Raw genomic sequence first — 19,509 nt, 5'->3', positions numbered from 1 at the left:
GATTAATATTTTTGCCAAGCATGCATTAAAGGCATTTCTATTATCAATGTTACAAAGGACCAATCAAAGCCCAAATCTTAATTAAACATTCCCATCATGCCCCCGCCACACACTAACACACCTTTATAAAACCGCCAGGACACATCAAGGGGGTAAAAAACAAACAAATGAAAAACTCCCCCCAAACTAAACATGCACGTTAACTTGAGAGTTTTAAAAAGACAGCAGCTATGCTAGTACCTCATTAGTAAGCAATTAGTCTTTTTTTTTTTTTTGCCTACACGTGCTTAGAGTTAGCTTCCTAACGTGCTCTGTTGGCATGAACATCTCCAGGGTTATTAAATCTCACTGCTAGGACATGCGCCACTGTTAACCGTGGGACTCCATCCCCTGAGATGCTAGAAACATGGACTGATTATTGCAGATTCCAGGATGGGATATGCATTTCAAGTACCTTAGATCCAAGCCAGTAAGCCCAAATAACTGCAATAGCATGTTTATTCCTAGCCTCCGCCTTCAGCCGGCTCAGTTCCCTTCGCGCCTGTGATGCATTTGAAAAGGATTTACAGAGAAGTTTAAGGCAAGAAAGGTTACTGCTGGTTCCCAGTGGAGAAAGAGGAAGACAGACACTGTCACCATCAACAGTAAACAAAAGCGTGAGCCACCACCCCACACCAAAATGTTGGAAAGAGCGAGAGGCAAACGCGTGCTCAGGAGCTTAAGCCAGTGAAACCCGAATGAGGGCGTCCCTTATTCCACACGTCACTCCTGGCCCACTGCCATCCTGGGGGTGTCTCTGGCCTACCTGGGTGCCGTGCCAATATGCTGCAATGGTGGTGACGGCTTCCTCACAGCGCTTCTGATGCTTCAGTTCCCGCAGGATTTTCCGGGCCTAAAGTACACAGAATGACCCAGAAAGAGCGAAAATCAACCAAAAAAAAAAAAGAGACCCACCAAAAAAATAAAACAAACAAACCCCATGTATCCACAGTGACCTGAAAGAAAATACTTGAAAACGTAGTCATAACTCCCATTCTCAAGTGAAAAATCAACAGCTTAAAGAAGGAAAAGGGAAAGTTGCTCAGTAGCCCAAAATGTACCATGAGAAGGAGGTAAATGAAGACACTGTCAATCATGACAGTGTAGCCCCACTCAGACAGCATCCTCCCACACTCTGAAAAGTGAAAGTGTCAGTCGCTCAGTCGTGTCCAACTCTTTGCGATCCCACGGACTGTAGCCATCCAGGCTTCTCTGTCCATGGGGCTTCTCCAGGCAAGAATACTGGACTGGATAACCGTTTCCTTCTCCAGGGGATGTTCCCCACCCAGGGATTGAACCCATGTCTCTTGCATTGCAGGCAGATTCTTTACCATAAATCGGACCACAGCAATATAAACTGGATGTGTCAGGTGGAAGGAAGAGTTCTCTGAACATGGTGGGTGTATATGGTGGGTCTATCTCCAATGATCCATCAAGAGCCACTTGATCACTTTTCCTATTACTGTCTGGAATGGAAGTGCAGCTGTAGTTTTTATCCCAAACAGATAGCTAAAAACTTGTTATAAAATAAAATTATCTCACTGGTTCAATACTAGTGGCTTCCTTCCAGTCGTTGCTGGAAACTGATTTAGTGTGAGGGGCTAGGAGGACAGCTGGTTTGGAGGTGAATCCTGTGTCCCGCCTCTGAAGTCTCTGGACTGGACACCTGGACCCCAGGATTCAGCAGTGCGTCAAAAGAAATCCCTGCAGGCAGCAATCTCACATACTCTGTGTGCTCAGACTTATATTTGGCCATTGCTGTGGACAACTATTAATACCAAGTCCCTGGGTTGCCCATAGGCCTAGACAGAGGGCAATGGAAGCCATGGGACTCCTAGTCCAAGGCTCTACCTCCGGAAAGTTATCCGGGCCTGAGAACTACCCTGAAGTAGTCCCTCTGGATCCAGCCCCCTCCACAAAATCACCCAACAGGAATATGGCAACAACAAGCCCTGAAGTACCTTTGACCCAAGCAGGGATCAGCAAGCTTTATTTGCAGAAGGACAGATACTATGTGTTTTTGGTTTTGCAGGTCATATGTTCTCTATCACAACTACCAACTCTGCTGTTGTGGTGCTAAAGCAGCCCACATGCAAGATGTCAAACAAGTGAGCACAGTAATGTCCTGTTGTTGTTCAGTGGCCCAGTCTTGTATAGGAGGTAGTGTACTAATAGAGCTTTATTTACATGAACTTTGCACTTCAGGTATGCATATATTCATATGAAACTTGTATTTCCTATAAGTTTCACATGTCATGAAATAGTCTTCTTCTCTTTTTTTATATTTAATAATAATATACAAATATAAAAACCATTCTTAGCTCTCAGGTTGTGTGAAAAGAGGCAGTAGACTACATTTGGCTTGTGGGCTACACTTTGCTGACTCTGAAAGAAGTCCTTCCTCCGGCAGGAAGGACCCTAGAATCAGGTGGGGTGGGTGCACTAGAATGACCAGAGCTTAGGATCTTTCAATCATGATGGGACAGCCTGTAAGACTGTCACAGGGAGGGTATGGAAGGCACTGGGCTGGGGGTGCTGAGGTCTGGCAGAACTCACATGTACTCAGCCTCATGGACTACAGCTTCCCTTGCAAATAGGGGGTGAGAGGAGATCGACATCACATACAGTATTATTTCAAGGACTTCCTGCTCAGAGAACAAATCTTGAAAAGAAAGCAGGAAGCAGCCAAGACATGGTGCTGCAGGGCCCCAGCTTGGCACATAATATTTATTCTTTCCATCTGACTGTTTACAAGGTGGGCAGGAGACGAGGAGCCCTCCCCTGCAGAGTCAGCCCAAAGACATCATCCTTTGTAAAGAATGTGTGAAAACCCCACATAAGTAAGGGTCACTTCTTTCAAACTCACCTTCCAACCCCGGATATAAGACTGAATTACCAAGGCAGAGCTCTTTATCTGTTGATACCTCTTCTGTTGCTGTAGGATGAAAGGGGAAGATATCAGCAGTTCTATTTACATATCCACAACACACATACCAAGAAAGAGTTGGCAATACAAAGTCGGCTCACTTAGTGCAACGAACTCGTGATCACCCATATTCCTTCTGGCAACCAATTAAGTACAGAAATCAAAATATCCAAGAATCCAAAATTATTACAGTTAATCCAAAGTTTGCTTCAAGGCTGGTAAATACAATTAACTAATGTCTAAATGACTCAGGACCCACCATTATTAACATCTGTTCTCTGCATCATGTTGTTATAACACATGGTCAAATGCACAACAGATACCGATGAACACACACGGAATGAACACACTGAGTTCTGCATCTACTTCTGAGCATGCTCTCTTCTTAGTGCCATTTCTCACCATGCCACTGACTGGGTCAGCCTCTGACATCCCATGTTCCTTTTAGGTTTGCTGCTTTTACTGCCTCAAGCTGCAAAATCAGCTCACAAATTGAAGCAAACGTTTATCAATCGACTAAACTTTATTTATCGAGCTGGTGCTCTGCATCCAGCCCTTGAATAGAACCGTGAAGATGTAGATGTTACCCTGACTGCATCCCTGCACTCAAGGACTCAGAGGGGACACCACCCAGCAGTGGAAAAGAGAAATAGAGTCTGTCCCAGAGAAACAAGAGCCCAACAGGCAGGTTCAGATGCAGCAGAGATTATCCAGGTGGGCAAGGTTAAGGAAGACCCAGTCAGTCTTCCCAAGGGTCAGCGAGACAAGGTCACTGGCTGGAGGCCCTTCTTAATTCCCAGCTGATGTCTTGCAAAGCAGAGGCTGCTGGAACACTAACTCTAGAAAAAGTGAGTGTTGACTGTGTTTAGTGGGGAATATTCACTACAGTGTGGGCCCTTGGGATGAAGTTTCACAGCTTTTCAAACAAATTACTGAAGCCAGGCTGTGACTGTGACCCTGAAAATGGCAGACTGCCCAGCTCCCTTTCTCTAAGGGGGGACAGATGCTCCAAGGGCTCTAGGCTACGTTCTGGAAGCTCAGAAGAGATGGAGGGTGATGTTATCAATGTATGAACAGCAGAACAAAAGACGATGCCAGAGAGAAAGGCAGAGATCCTGACAAAGGGCAATGGAAGCCATGGGACTCCCAGTCCAAGGCTCCCCACCGCAACCCCCACGGAAAGGGCTCCAGGCCTGAGAACTACCCTGAAGTAGCCCCTCTGGACCCAGCCAGAGGACCTTGTTTCTGGGACCTTGGACAAGTCACTGCCCTTGTTGGCCTCAGTTTCCCTATCAATCAAATGAGGAGTTAGAAAATCTCCAAGATTCCACACAGAAGGATACTCCATGTCTGTAGGGACCAAACTGTACCTATAATACCTGACCACTGCTTCTCACATCCATTTAGTACATCCACGTTTTCTTTTAAAATTCCTACATGGCTTGAAAATAACTCTCTCTTTAAAATTCACCTTAAGGAGCCATGAAATATCAGAGAACATAGGTTTTAAGGTAATCAGTAACTGAAAATGGACATTCAGAAAATCTTTGAGTTACTTGGTCAAGGGAAAATCACTGGCTTGGATAACTATAGATAACTGATGGAGGTATTACACAGATACTGGAGTTTTAAAAAAAAAAATTTTTTTTTAAACAAATTGAAGGTTTGTGGCAACTCTGTGTTGTCAAGTGATGGTTAGCATTTTTTAGCAATATTTTTAAATTAAGGTATGTACTTTTAAAGATATAATGACACTGCACACCTAATGGATTATTTATTTTTTTTCAGTTGCTCAGTCGTGTCCGACTCTTTGCGACCCCATGAAGTGCAGCACGCCAGGCCTCTCTGTCCATCTTACTGTAGCACAAACATAACTTTTATATGCACTGGGAAACGCAAAGGTTCGTGTGACTAGCTTTATTGGAACAGTCTGGAAACAAACCCACAAAGTTTCTGAGTTTTGCCCATAGTTAAAATTCTGAAACAGAAATAACATTAGAGCAGTCTAAAGCTTGGGCTATTATTTGTTTTCATTCTAACTCTCAGCATCAAGAATTAATAATACATACGATGACTTTTTTAAAATCTGGAGATACCAAAGCTTCATGTTGCTATTATCGATTCCTTGCCTATTTCTTCTCATCCTTCTGATGAAATGGCCCCTTCCAGAAGGTCTTCCTTGACCACCTCATCTAAAGTAATATCTGTCTCACCATTATTCTAGATCTCAGTTTTTTATTTCCTTCCCAGCACTTACTACAATCTGCCATTGTTCTGGTTATTTATTTGCTTAAATGCACATTGTCACTCACTGGACATAAACTGTATGAGGTCAGCAACCAGGCTGTTTGGTTCACGTTGCTATCCCCTCAGAGTCTGGCAGAGGAGGAGTTTCAAAATTATTTGTAGAATTGAAGACAGATGAATTTAGGATGCTTCAACACTTGTGTGTGTTTTTTTTTTTTCTTAATGATCTCAAAATAAGCAATAATAAAAATGGGTTCCTTGAGGATTGGTTATTTGTTAGTCCTCCCACTCTAAGGCAAACAGAAAACAGAGCGTTACAAAACTGCCAAAGGGCAAAGTACCACTATGTGCAGCCAGGTTGGTGACAACAGCCCTCTGGGCCTTTGCAAAATACATGTGAATAAATTTATCATTAATGTGGCTGGCTAGGGTCAGACTTTAACACTTGTACTGTTGGTTATACTCTTTTTAACTCAAGGAAGCAATTTTGAAGATGTTCTTTTAAAAGTAATTTCTCTTTACTCATTTAAGTAACATTAATTTCTACAAATCAGAAATTTACACTAAAATGTATTACATGAGAATAGGCCAGCATAAGTTACGTTCTAATTATACACTCCTTTAAACTAAAACTACTCTACAGCTGAAAAAGAAGAACACACTTAAGGAGATTTGATTGCAATTTTAATTCACTCTCCAACCCACTCTCTAGTGAAAAAGCAGAGAATGAAAATACACTTGGCAGCAGCGCTCTTATCATTAAAATTCATTTTGTGAGAACACAATGCCAAGTTCAACCTAGCCTAGAGGCAAACCTTCAGGTTTCCCTCAAACCAGTTATGCCGCCAATGAAACATCTATAATTGAGTGAGAAAGAAAATTCCCCAAAGAAATGCCATATCAATTAAATAAACATACTTTATTTTCGAATCTTTTCCCAAAGGGCCTGATATCTGAGGACCAAAGGAAATCCAAACCTTTACCCAAACCCAGAATTCTACTAAAATGTGGCACTAGCTTTCTGGAATTAAAACCATTTTCAGTGCTCCTACAATAAATGGAGGACAGCCAATTATTTGGGAAAACTGACCCTACCCTACTCAAATGGTTAAATAACATTATCTCTTTCAATCTGAAAACCAAATTCAAGATGTAGACCTCCACTACATGTATCTCCATCAGTGGAAAACAGTGGGATGAACTCAACTGGAGCTCTGACTTGTCCTGGACTGAAACTTCATCTCAGCCATCTAGTAGCTGTTACTTAGTTTTCTCATCTTTAAAAAAGGGGACCAGTAGAGGACCCATTTAACTAGGTCATTGGGAAGATTAAGTATGTAAAAAGTTACTTTCATAGTTAAGTACGGAACAAACATTTGCAAAAAAGTACCATGGTCACACCTCAAAAATGTCATGAGCTCTTACCGCGTATCTCCTGAACCAGGCAGCAATCACGATCTGGCTTTTTCTCATCAGCAGGAAATGTGTGCGACATTTCCACCCCCGATAAATCTTCTGAATGAGAGTGGCCAGGTCCTCAAGCCGTTGCTTCCTCAGGTCTTCTAATTTGAATAACTAATAAAATAACAGATGGATTTATCAAAAAGCCACCCAAAACCCATGGCATACACAAATGTCATTCTCAAGAAATAAAATGTTATGATGTTGGAGTGAACCACTTTGAGTAGAGAAAAAACTTAATGATAGATAATATGAATTGTAGTCCAGGAGAAAAGCATTTGGATGAATTCATGCAAGATACACAATTTAGGGTACAGTGTTTTACAAATGTTTTACAAAGTGTTTTTACAGTGTTTTACAAAGTGTTTATGACAAATCACTTAAGGGCTAAACTGAGCTCTAGATGTACCTTCACACTATCAATGAGGATGAAGTTGTTAACAGAAGGGGGGTGCTTTCAAACGACTGCCGAGGTTTCTCTCAAACAATTTAAATACTTTTGTATTTCACCATATTTCCAATAAACCACTATGTTCATTATATTTCATGCTAGTCTCTTCAGTTATAAAAAGGCTCAATTGGAATTCTTTAGTAAGTAGAATTTTAAGCATTCTTAACGTAAAAAATGTTTTTCATTTGGGTGCCTTCATGTACCTCTGAATGGTAGAGTTGTCTTTCCTAAAATTACTGTATAATTCAGACATTACACATACAGACTGAATTAACCTCCAATTTTTATGAATGAGGGAGGTTTTACTATAATATCAGTTTCTTTATGATTTTTAAAATATTACACCATCTATCAGCTCAAAAATTTTGATGTTTCATAAAAATACATGTGTTCTTCCACTACCCCTTATTAAGCCACCTACTTGGACATTTGTAGAAAAACAAAAATGTGACATTCTTGGTAGCATCTTGGGTAACACTATAAAGTTAAACATCCTTTAAGAACTTGCTTACATGATTATAACAAAAATGCAAAATTACATACTGTTCTTGGGTTTCTAATGAATATCTTTGATCTACCAAAGGAGTATTCTTCCACAGGAATCTCCAATTCATTAAACAAAACTTCCACACCAGCTCTATAAAAATAAATAAAAGCAACATATTTTCTGAGTTACAAAAATAGGTTATCTTATCTTAAACCATGATATTAGGTTCTCGGCAATACTAAAAAAAGTTTCATTTCCAAGTATAACTGTTCTTTCAGTAAGCATCCTTTCATCAAAGAATTTCCAGATTGAATTCCACAAATTTAACCAAATCCAGGGGTAAATGCTAAAAAAAGCATTTTGGGTTCAAACTACATATTCTAAGAAAATATGATATTAAAGCCAATTTCTTGATTTCATTAGCAGAGGTGATCAAATATACTCATAACAATGGATCAACCAGGGCCCGAAGAGTATGCAAGAAATTCATATCTTTTTTGAATCCTCTTAGTTAATTCCTATAAACATTTTTAAGAACTGTTCCTACTACTCAGATTGTAGGCAGGGACCAAGAGTGCTAAGCGCCAGGCAATGGAATGCAAAAGAACACAAGCCTTATAGGATAGAAGTAAGGGCCTGGACTTGGCTCTAACCTCTCCATCCTAGACCCTGAATTTAAAGTCAGTCTAGCCCTAAATTCTGTCCCACCAACTTGTGGACTGGATACCAGGCAGGGAGTGAATACTTGTTCTGTGCATTATGGTAGACAATGACCATAATACCCTGGAAATTAGCGGTGGGAAATGACATAGCACCCAGACCCTAATTACTTGGGCATTGAATTATGCATCAGAGACTACACCGTAAGTCTGGAGTTTATCTTCTTGGAATACAAGGTGAGCATGTAATTCTACTGATGCTCCTGTGAAAGTTCAGGTGCACTGACAATGTGGAGCCACAACCAGTACAGTGAAAGAAAGTCCCCATCAAACGGCACATTGGCCCTGCTGTAGTAGTTGGGAAAGCTTTTGTGGCCTGCAGAAGAGTAACTTCTGACTCTGGTGAGAGCAGAAGAAAGGCCCCTGCACAGACAAGGCCTGGATTCTCTCCTGCAGCAGCACCCCCCACCAGCACACAAGCTCTCTCTGCTTGGGTCTGCAGTGGTGCAGTGCTCTGCTGGGACTGGATGGGTGAGTGCAATGGGGGGCGGATGAGCTGAAAAGCCACATGGCCCTGAGTTCTGCCATATTCTCCAATCCAGTTTTACTTGCAATAACACTGACACTGTGAACAGAACAGATACAGAACACAGAATAGATATAAAGTGAAATGAAAGTCGCTCAGTCATGCCTGACTCTTTGCGACCCCATGGGCTATACAGTCCATGGAATTCTCCAGGCCACAATACTGGAGTGGGTAGCTAGCTTTTCCCTTCTCCAGGGGATCTTCCCAACCCAGGGATCGAACCCAGGTCTCCAACATTGCAGGCGGATTCTTTACCAGCTGAGCCACAAGGGAAGCCACAAGGGAACAGATATAACTGCTCCTATATCTATTTCTTAATTTGTACAGACTTGGGCAAAGAATGGGATCCCCACTCCCTACTCATTCTCTCTGGGGTTAATTCTCCAGGAAAAAGAAAAAGCTGAGAACAGTGATATAAGATGCCTCTAACTAAACCCTGCTATGATGCTACACAAATACACTTATCAATCACAAATTTCCCTCCTGCTAACTCGCCACAGCATATTTTAGAAGTTCTATTGACATACAAATTCCAAAGGTAGATTTAATAAGCCTTGTTTTAACCTTGAAGACCAAGCGCTCTATAATTAATAAAAATTGGCACAAAATGGTATCCTCACAGAAGACAGTCCAAAACAGAAGTTACATTCAACTTTTCATAGGATTCTGTTTTGCCTGAACAGCACGTGAAGAAAACAACATGGTATTTGTATGTTTTAAAACTTCATTATTAAATGTGATTAATGAATGTCTTACCTTGCTGGTCCTTTCCAGTGAGGCCATGTTTGTTTACAAAGCATTTTGTATCTTTCTAGGCAGGGTTCATAGGCCTGCCTGAAGGCATAGCCTGCCCTTCTGACGCGGACATTCTCCAAAAGACCCAGATACCTGACCTGATGACACACTAGACCCTCGTTGAAGATGTGTGCTGCTTTTTTATCATTCGGTTTGATACACCTGAAAGATTACACAAATTTTAGGTTTTAAACTCCGTCTCTTACAGATTGATCTGTCCATGTTTTACAAAGTATCACATATAATTATTTCACAGTGACATATTACTTATTATTCTTGGAAACCTCGTCATTTCCTTTGAAATTATTTCATATCATTTTATAAAAACATTAAGGTAAATACACTGCAGACTCAGCGATAAAAAAGAATCAACCCTTACGTACAATAACATGGATAAATATCACTGACATTCTGTTGAATGAAAGAAGTATGATGTATAAGAATACATATTCTATGATTCCATTTATATTAAGTTCTAGAGAAACTATTCCTAGTGAGAATTCAGCAGTGTGTTACCTCTGGGGAGAGGAAGGGGTGAAGATGGACAGGGAAGGGGTACAAGGGAACCTTCTGGGTTGATGGAAATGTTTTATATCTTGGTCAGGATGGGGCTACATGGGCATAGAAATATGTAAAAATTCAACAACCTGTACAGTTAAGCTTCATATATTAGATTGCATATATGTGTATTACATACCTCAATGAAACAGTTAAAAACACTTCTGTCTCACTAAATCCCTACTATCTCCCTCCTTTTAAACAGAGCACTTTGCTGCCCAAGGAAAGACTAGATTTTCCAGCTTCCTTTGTAGGTAAGTGTGGCCATGTGACCAAAATTCTAGCCAGAGCAGAAATGATGTTTGCTACTTCTGATTAAAGGGAACTTGGTTCTCCCTTTGCTCTTCTGCTAACTGCTGGTCGGCACGTTGACATGGTGGAGAGCTATCTCTGACTATATACATAAGAGGAAATATCCTGGAAATGGCAGAGCCTCAACACAGAAAACATTGCTCTATTAGCCTTGGAGTCCGCACACTTAGAAGTTACATAAGAAATAAATGTCAATCTTGTTTAGGCCCATATTATTTCTGGATCTTGCTGGAGCAATCTCTATAACCTAATTAATATACTGTTAAACATTTACGGTTATACCTGCCTCACCATAATTGTCAAATAAAATCCACATGCATATATAATATATGGACAACTAAATCTTACATAGTTTGACCCTGGTGTTTTCTATGATCTTCCTTTTTACATTTATAAAAATAATGCCTACTTTTTGGCTTAAGAACAAACAGATCAATGGAACAAACTACTGAGTTTAGATCTAGATGTCTACACATATATTCAACTGATTTTCAACAAAGGCATCAGGGCAAATAAGTGAAAAACAGAGGGTTTTTTTCTTTCTTTCTTTTCAATACACAGTGGCAAAACAAGATACCTATCTGGGAAAAACAGACCTTAAAATGAATCTGAAACTGAGTCTAAAAATAAAGATATATATATATATATATATATATACATTTAAAATGATATATTCATAACATTGGAATTTATCTATTAAGAATTCTTAGAGACCCATTAAAACCACTGAAAGAGAAGGAGAAGAAAGGAATTTTCTGGGGGTGATGAACATTCCATGTCTTGATCTGAGTAGTGGTTACCAAAGTGTATTCAGTGGTGAAAAAACAATGGAGCCATTCACCTAGGATCTGTACGTATCACTCTATACAAATTATACCTCAATTAATAGAATCTTAAGCTTTAAAAAAAGTTGACTCAAATGAGAATAACAAAAGACTGATTGCACAGAGTTTCTTGGTTCATTTTTTTGAAACTAGGATCTTTATCTAATATATGTTCTAACCTGTTTGTAACCATACCAGGGGATGCTATTTGCATTTGCTATGAACACAAGTATTAGGGCAACAAGCCAAACATGAAAATATTCTTCATGCTAACTTCCTCATAACTGAATTTTCAAAGACAACAGGAGAAAGTATGTGTGGGCATGCATGTGCCACATGAAACCTGATCTGTTAGACACACACCCTCTATTACCTAGTTCATCAAATACACACATCGCAAACTGTAATACTAGTCGGCCTTTACTGAATGTTGAAATCTATGATGACTTAGAAGCAAAAAAAGAAACCAGATTTTTTTAAGAGGGGTTCTTATCTTGTTTTGAAAAAATTCCAATTGTTTCAGAAATCATTACTTGAGGCACATGCTTCCTCACACAAGACCTGCAACTCAGGTGTCAATGGTTCAAGTCAATATTATAAGAATCCAAAATGAATCCAACAGAAGAGTTTATGCAAAACCTTATCAGAAATAAATTTATATTTTGTTTCTTGTCTTTAAAAAAAAAAAAAAAGAGAAAGTTGAGAACGCCTGTAGGCCAACAACCCAATTAAATATCATTCCCATCCCCCGTCACACTTTTTCTTTCCTTTTTAAAATTCCTTATTTTGGGAGCACTGGAGTATTTTTCAAGCACACCCAAGACACCATATGATTTGACCTGTAAGTACTTTAGTTACCCCTCTGCTTTGGCTACACTCAGATTTAAGCAAACAGGAAAATTATCTTCCTTGTAAATGCCTTCATAGTTGAATGGCCAAAGAATTTTATGTGCCAGAAATACCTAATGTAGTTTGGATTCTTGGTCTGTAGATTTTTCATCAGAGTGGCTACAGATGCTTTGAACTGTGAGCCAGCTGTAGGAGGCCTTTTCAGGTTGATCTTGGCAGGGTTCCCTTCAGGAAACAAAGATTTGATGAGGGTGTGTCCGGCCTTCCACATGGCTTGGGACAGGTCCCGATAGAGAAGGTCATTGTTCTTATCCACAAATCCTTCCACTTGGTACAGCACCTATGAGCAGCACATGGGACTCAGTAGCTGATACACTGCACACCAGAACATCAAACAGCTGTTAAAAATATCCTGAGACTATCTATACTGCAGCCTCTTCTTTGTCCATCAAAAAATCCTCAACACGTTAGTCACACTCTGATACCAAATTAGCCTCCAAGTCTAAATTCCATCTGTCTAAATCACAGAGGAGTTCAAAATAAATTCTATTACCCTTCAGGATTTGCAAGAATAAACTTCAAAAATGTTATCATAACATTTTCAAAGGATTTTAGGATTTTTTTGGTATTCAATCATATTTTTGAGGCTTTACTTGTATTTTTCAGTTTACATGCGCCAATTCGAGTGTGTTTAAAAGGAGACAGGGGAAAACAGAGATAACATTGATATTTTTATAGACATCCTATACCAGCAGGGAAATTGACCAGAAAAGTATTTTTTAATAACATGGGCTAGTGAAAAAAAAATGAAGTACCGAGTTCCAACATTTTGACATTAAAGATAATTTAGATACTATATACTTTATATTTGGGATTCCCTAGTGGCTCAGTGGTAGAGAATCTGCCTGCCAATGCAGGAGACTCTAGTTTGATCCCTGGGTCAGGAAGATCTCCTGGAGAAGGAAATGGCAACCCACTCCAGTATTCTTGCCTGGAAAATTCCATGGACAGAGGTGGCTGGTGGGCTACAATCCATGGGGTCACAAAAGAGTCAGATCATGACTTAGCAACTAAACAACAACAAAAACAACTTCGTATTTATTAAATACAAAATCAGATTTTGTTTCTCCTTTGACGTTTGCAAGCTTATTTATAACTTATAATTACTGTAGGGACTTTCCTGGCAGTGTAGTGGTTAAGACTCTGCCTTCCGATGCTGAGGGGTGTGGGTTTGCTCGCTGGTTAGGGAGCTAAGATCCCATATGCCTTGCAGCCAAAAACCCAAAACATAAAGCAGAAGCAGTACTATAACAAATTCAGTAACGACTTTAAAAATGGGCTACATCAAAAAAATACATATAATTGAAAAAATTAAAACCGTACTGTCTTTAGTGACTGCTAATTATTACTGGCAAATCTTTTATGTGTGTCAATAGATCTTTTTTATAGGCTAGCTCTGAGCTTGAAAATAATAAAATTGATTTTTTAATATATACTTGAACTCTTTGATTAGGTCCACTGGCTTTCCTTTCAGATCTCAGTACTAGTAAAATTTTTCTCAGTATGGTCCAGAGTCTATGCCCACTGAACATTCATGGATTCTATGCCCCCTCAGCAGCTCCATTTAACCTTCCAGAGCCGGCGCTGGTCAGAACGCCATCTCTGAGGCAAGGTGTCTGCTCTCCAGGGAGTAACTGTGACCTCCCCGGGGTCCCGGGCTCCCACACCTTGCCGGCATAGTGCTGGATCCTGAAGCAGCTGTGAGGAAGGGACGTGTCATTGAGGAACCGGGAGCATTTGCTCATCCTGCTCTCAAAATGCTGGTGGGTGGCGCAGACTTGGTTCAGCTTTTCCAGGAAGGTCTCATCCGTGACCGTGCCCGGCCTGAGGCACTCTTCATCCAGCATGGCCAGGATCCCGTTTGTGTTCTAGAAGATAGGAAATAAAAAGGTTTCCTTCCTTCTTCACTGTATTGTTTTCATAATTATTCCTAATTATGCTGTTAAACACAATCAACTTAGTCACAAGAAAAATTCTGTTTTGTTACAAGAAAAAGCGGAGAATCAAAACAAATAACAAAGAAAAACACAGGACTCAACCACTTCCAGGGTGTCCCAGGTGTGTTGCGGGAGGGGGCAGGAGTGTCTTTATGAGGTTCCCCCCCTCCCCCCATCCATGGTGCCTCCCCCACAGAACAGGACTTAGGAGTCACCTCAGCCACCTCAGCAGGCTGATGACTGAAACTTATGTAGTTTAGAAAAAGTCAGGAACTAATGTGACACTACTGTCTGTATAACATGCGGTCATAAATCACAAAGCACTGTCTTCTAAGGCCATTATTTGATTTGTAGCTTGAGAAGGAAATTGGTTTCAGATGTTTCCAAATTGCTCACGTGTTCAAAATAGTTTATTTTCTCTGGGAAAAAAAGCGATGTGATTGGGATGCTGCTTTTAATGATCAATGCAATCAAGCTATGTTTCAAGAATCATCTGTTTAGAATAAAATTCTCCTTCCATATTAAATTTCGAAATGGATGTTAAACATGAGCTGAGAATTTGTTTGCTGAGTATTCAGACCCTGTGATCATATTTATCCCAAGAGCTGTCAGCCCAACTAAAGCAAATGAAATATCACGAAACTTCTACTTTGCTAAATAAAGGCTGTTGTTCCTTCGATTGCCCTACGGGCCCACACATCTCCATTCCACGGAGAACAATCTACTGACCATCAGCCCCACCCACTTCCGCCAGGGCAAAGTCTCATGGTTCTCCACTTCTCTTTACAAGGCCGTGACATCCTCTGACCAGCACTTAAACATTCCACACACAAAATCTGGGGGAAGTGTGGACTCTCAGGGATCAAGTATGTTCATAACATCCTCAGAATAAACATTATTGTTAGGTGTTGCTGAAAGGAAACATTTCCTTTATGTATACAGGCTCCTACGCGGACATGAGTTTCTTTAATCACATATGCAAGGGGATTTGGGGCTGAGATAATTTAGCTATATTAGGTGTATTACCACTGTTCCTTCCCCCCCTTCTTAAAGGGAAATAATTAAGTGTAATGTTATATTTATGAAGAAAAAAGTGTTAGTCACAACTTCTGAAAGCTAAAATTCACTCAGCAAATTACTTTGGTCACAAAACTTACCAGAAAAACTTTTCAGGAAATCGATTGATTTTCTAAACTTTAGACTACAGTTTTAAATTGCTTAGGTGGAATATTAGTGTTCACAATCCAAAACTGTCCAAATTTTTCAAAACAATGTTTATTTTTTAATTGAAAAATAATATTGGCTCAGAATTTTTTTTTTAATTCAATACTCAAAGGTGCAGCTTTCAAGAATATTGTGAATACTGAAGGAAAAGATACTGGTGAACTATATAATATTCAAAATCATCTTGTTAAAGATGACTAGCAAATGACTTGTTGGACATTTAGAGCCTGTGATTCTGTTGCTGAAACATAGCACTCATCTACGGTGACAGCTAAGTTTATGCATTGTTTCAAATTACTTTGTTATCAAGGTCAGGATCCTAAGCTTTTACACACAAATGAGTCTTCCTGCAATCAATTCATTCATAATAAACTACAGAATATGATGTAAACACAAAAATCTTAGATTTGGAAAGGTTACTAAAAATGATGCAGTGATTTTTCATACCTTAAGCCTTTCACATGCATAATTTGTAACCTGAAAAATCCCATGGCCCTTGGCCACCTGTGAAGTCACACACACTGTCCATCACATCCCTAAAGCAAGGCTGGGATCTATACCAGCCACCCCTGGGATCCTATGTAATTCAGCTCACGAGATGGTGCCTTTATCTTTCTTTACTTTAACTTGAACTGTGTGGGGGTTTGTTGTTGTTTTTGTAAACTGTGAAAGTTTAAGGTGTACAACATGTTCATTGATACACAACCATATTGCTAGTTACCTCCAACACATCACGTAATTACCATCTCTTTTTTTGTGGTGAGAATATTTAAGACCTACTTCCTTAACCACTTTCAAGTATATATAATACAGTGTTGTTAACTCTATCACCATGCTGTACATCAGAGCCCAGAACTCATTCATCTTACAACTAGAAGTCTGTACACTTTGGCCTACATCTCCCTATTTCCCCCAAACGTTAGCCCTTGGCAATCACTATTCATCTTGTTCTGTTTCTGAGGTTTTTTTTTTTTTTTAACTTAGATTCTACACACAAGTGATATCATACAGTATTTGTCTTTCTCTGACTTCTTTCACTTAACATAATGCCCTCAAAGTCCATCCTTATTGTCACAAATGCAGGATTTCCTTCTTTCTCAAGACTGAACAATATTCCATTGTATATGTACACCACATCTTCTTTACCCATTCATCTGTGGACGCACCCTTAGGTGGTTTCCCTATCTTGGCTGTTGTGAATAAAGCTGCAGTGAATGTGGGAGTGAAGAAGCTTCTTTGAGATCCTGATTCTGTATCTTTTGGATATATACACCCAGAAGTGAGATTGCTGGGTCACGTAACAGTGCTATTTTTAATTTCTTAAGGAACCTCTATACTGTTTTCTTATCTTTTTTTTTTCTCTCTCTCTACACTGTTTTCTATAGCGGTTGCATCAATTTACATTCCCACCATCAGTACATAAGGATTACTATTTCACCACATCCTCACCAACAATTATTTTTTCATAATAACCACTGAATAGTATGTTAAGAGGTCACTAGAATTTTAGGAACAGCGTATTTTGATTTGGCAAACATCTTTTTTATTGAGTTTCCTATGATCAGGGCTCTTATTTCCAGGAGCTGTGGATTGGACCTGGGATCCCAGAACGTAAGACAGAATGGTGTACCTAAGGGCATAGCATCCAAGCGTCAAGAACGGGCTCTGTGATGCAGCAATAGGACGAGCGTGGGGAATACTGGCTAAGTATCAAAATGTCTAGCTGTCTCTGTAATGTGTTTAAGAACTGCATGCAATTTCTTAAGCTTGTGATAAAGTCTCCACAGAACTCTGTATTCCTCTAACATGTTCAAATACTGGAAATACTAAAGCTTAACATTGAAGGCAGTCAGATCATTCGTAGCTAGTGAATTATACTACCAAGAACTTGTTAGAAAACTGTACTTAATACTCACATTTTCTATTAGGTCACAAATGATGGCATTATTGAAGTACTCAATGTGAGTCCATTCTATGTCCTGAAAAAGAAAAAACGGAACATAATCAAATCCCATATAATGATGCTACAACACTACTTATCTATAATATAAGACTTTGTCCATCTTGCTATCTTCCGCTTCCTCTCTGAAAATTTCCTTTACAAAAGTCAGTGTGGCAAATGTCATCTTCTGGTTCCCAAAACTCTGGTAATGCAGCAGTCTAGCAGAGACACAATTCGATTGAAATAAATGCCCTTGACCTGGGCTGAGGCGGCTTCCCCTTCCAGACTCCCATCTGTGGCAATTTCCCATGCACTTTGCTGGCTCTGGGCCATTTACTCCCCAGGCCCTCGGGTCAATATTACTTTGTGTATATTTACAATGTTTATAAGGAAATAAGTCAGAACTTGAACCCAAGAACCTAAGGCATAGATTTTTCTGTTCTTAATTTGTAATCACAAGGAAGAAATTCATTTTGGAATCAACCCCATGTTTAGGGCCATTAACTATTTCAAATATAAAAATAGAACACTGCTAAGAAAAGTATTTTCAACAGAAAGAAAAAATGAAAACCTAGGCACTGGTTCTAACATTAGCTACAAAGCCAAAGCTGGGAGGCCAAATGTAAACATTCTGTATCTGCTTACACTCTGTCTACAAGTGTAAACATTTATTTTTCCTCTAAAGGGAAAAGAGCTAATTCATAATGCAAGCTAAGGATCTTCCTATATACTCTTAGAACTGGTTTAGACAATCTGTTCAAACTGTTTTAAGTTATAGATCAAAGTTTGGGTATTCGCTTTAGGATGAGAAGACAGGAAGAGAATGAATCTGGCTTTTAGGATGTTTATGTTAAAAAAGGTGTCATTCAAGTATAAAATGTTTCTAAAGCATGATAATAATTCCAAATGGTAGATGGAATATTTATGATTTAGTTTTTCAGTAGATGAGTTATTTTACTAAGTCACTGGGGATAATATTCACATTAGAAAAATCTATACTGAGGGGCCATAAAAAGAGGATTCTGTGTCTTTAATGACTTAAAATGACACTATAGAAAAATGAAGAAAAATAGGTAATATTACTAAAAGATTAAAGCAATAAATGAAAGGGAAACAAATATAATGCAATACAGATACAATAAAATTTCTCCTTTTGTCTAAAATAAATACATTGATACATAGAAAAATGTTGGCTATTTAAAAAAAATCAAAGGGTGAAAACCAAGTATGTGTTTTAAAATTAAGGATGAATGTACTATGTAAAAATTACTTGATTATTTTCCAACTACATCTAAATGAGATAATACATACACAGCACTAGCATTAATACCTGCTTTTTATTAAAAATTTTAGAAAATCAATGCTTTCAAAGATTGAACAAAGTCTTAAAATATTTTCAAATTTATATACAAGACTTTTTTGGTGTACTGTTCTCTTAAGTTTGGGCAAATGCGTAGCGTCAGGTAACGACCACCACCACAACCAGCATCCAAAATTCCCCCAAGCTGCCCCTCTGTAGTCACACACCTATCCCCTGGCCACTACTGAATTATGTCTCTATCACTGGTGCCTCGACACCTCTGACTTTCCCAGAATGACATACAAATAGGCTCATACATATGTAGCCTTTGAATCTGGCATTTTTCATTTAGCAAAATGCATCTGAGACTCTTTCATGCTGTTGTGTGTATCAACTGTTTGTTCCTTCTCACTGCTGATTACTTGGACCTAGTACAGATGTACCACTGTTTTTCTGTTCAACCATCTCAGACTAGTTCCTTAACAGGGTACTATTTTATTTCACTGCACTGGAATCCTGTGAGACTCAAGTCCGTCAACTGATGTCCAGTGAGCACCTACTATGTGCTGAGCACTGTCCTGCAGCCACAGCAAAGAAGTTCCCAGTCAGCTTAGATGTCATAACAAACAGGCTTTAAAAAGGTACTTGATACATCTGATGGTAAGGTCATGTCTGAATAGTCTTCTGAAACCAGAATTTGTATTATGAGTTTAAAAAGGAATACTTAAAAACTTTTTTCAACATTACCTCCCGTATATACTCCTCTTGCTCTTCTTTAAGAGTCAGCTCAATGAAGATTTGTTGCAGCTTTTCATTACAGTAATTGATAATGAACTGCTCGAAGCTGTTGTC

At 39.2% G+C, this 19,509-nt stretch overlaps 1 protein-coding gene across 15 annotated transcripts in view; it reads right to left on the bottom strand.

Moving 5' to 3' along the window:
* Positions 1-19,509, bottom strand: part of MYO1B (myosin IB) — a 190,905-nt gene that overhangs the window by 19,794 nt on the left and 151,602 nt on the right. For 8 of the 15 annotated variants that reach the window (XM_081581388.1, XM_081581391.1, XM_081581389.1 and 5 more), the window contains 9 exons: positions 19,405-19,509; positions 17,332-17,394; positions 13,922-14,122; positions 12,308-12,534; positions 9,613-9,813; positions 7,668-7,761; positions 6,638-6,787; positions 2,906-2,974; positions 806-892 (listed from right to left, as the gene is read on the bottom strand). In XM_081581388.1, coding sequence (XP_081437514.1) covers positions 806-892; positions 2,906-2,974; positions 6,638-6,787; positions 7,668-7,761; positions 9,613-9,813; positions 12,308-12,534; positions 13,922-14,122; positions 17,332-17,394; positions 19,405-19,509 — 1,197 coding nt within the window. Of the gene's footprint in view, positions 1-454; positions 542-805; positions 893-2,905; positions 2,975-6,637; positions 6,788-7,667; positions 7,762-9,612; positions 9,814-12,307; positions 12,535-13,921; positions 14,123-17,331; positions 17,395-19,404 lie in introns of all 15 variants that reach the window. The other 7 variants (XM_081581387.1, XM_081581390.1, XM_081581394.1 and 4 more) reach the window with 2 other exon arrangements.

The sequence above is a fragment of the Giraffa tippelskirchi genome, chromosome 3 (assembly GCF_054371585.1).
Source record: "Giraffa tippelskirchi isolate mGirTip1 chromosome 3, T2T-mGirTip1v1.2.pri, whole genome shotgun sequence".
Taxonomy (NCBI): domain Eukaryota; kingdom Metazoa; phylum Chordata; class Mammalia; order Artiodactyla; family Giraffidae; genus Giraffa; species Giraffa tippelskirchi.
The sequence above is the reverse complement of the archived record's forward strand: the minus strand, read 5'-3'. Positions and strand labels throughout refer to the sequence as shown.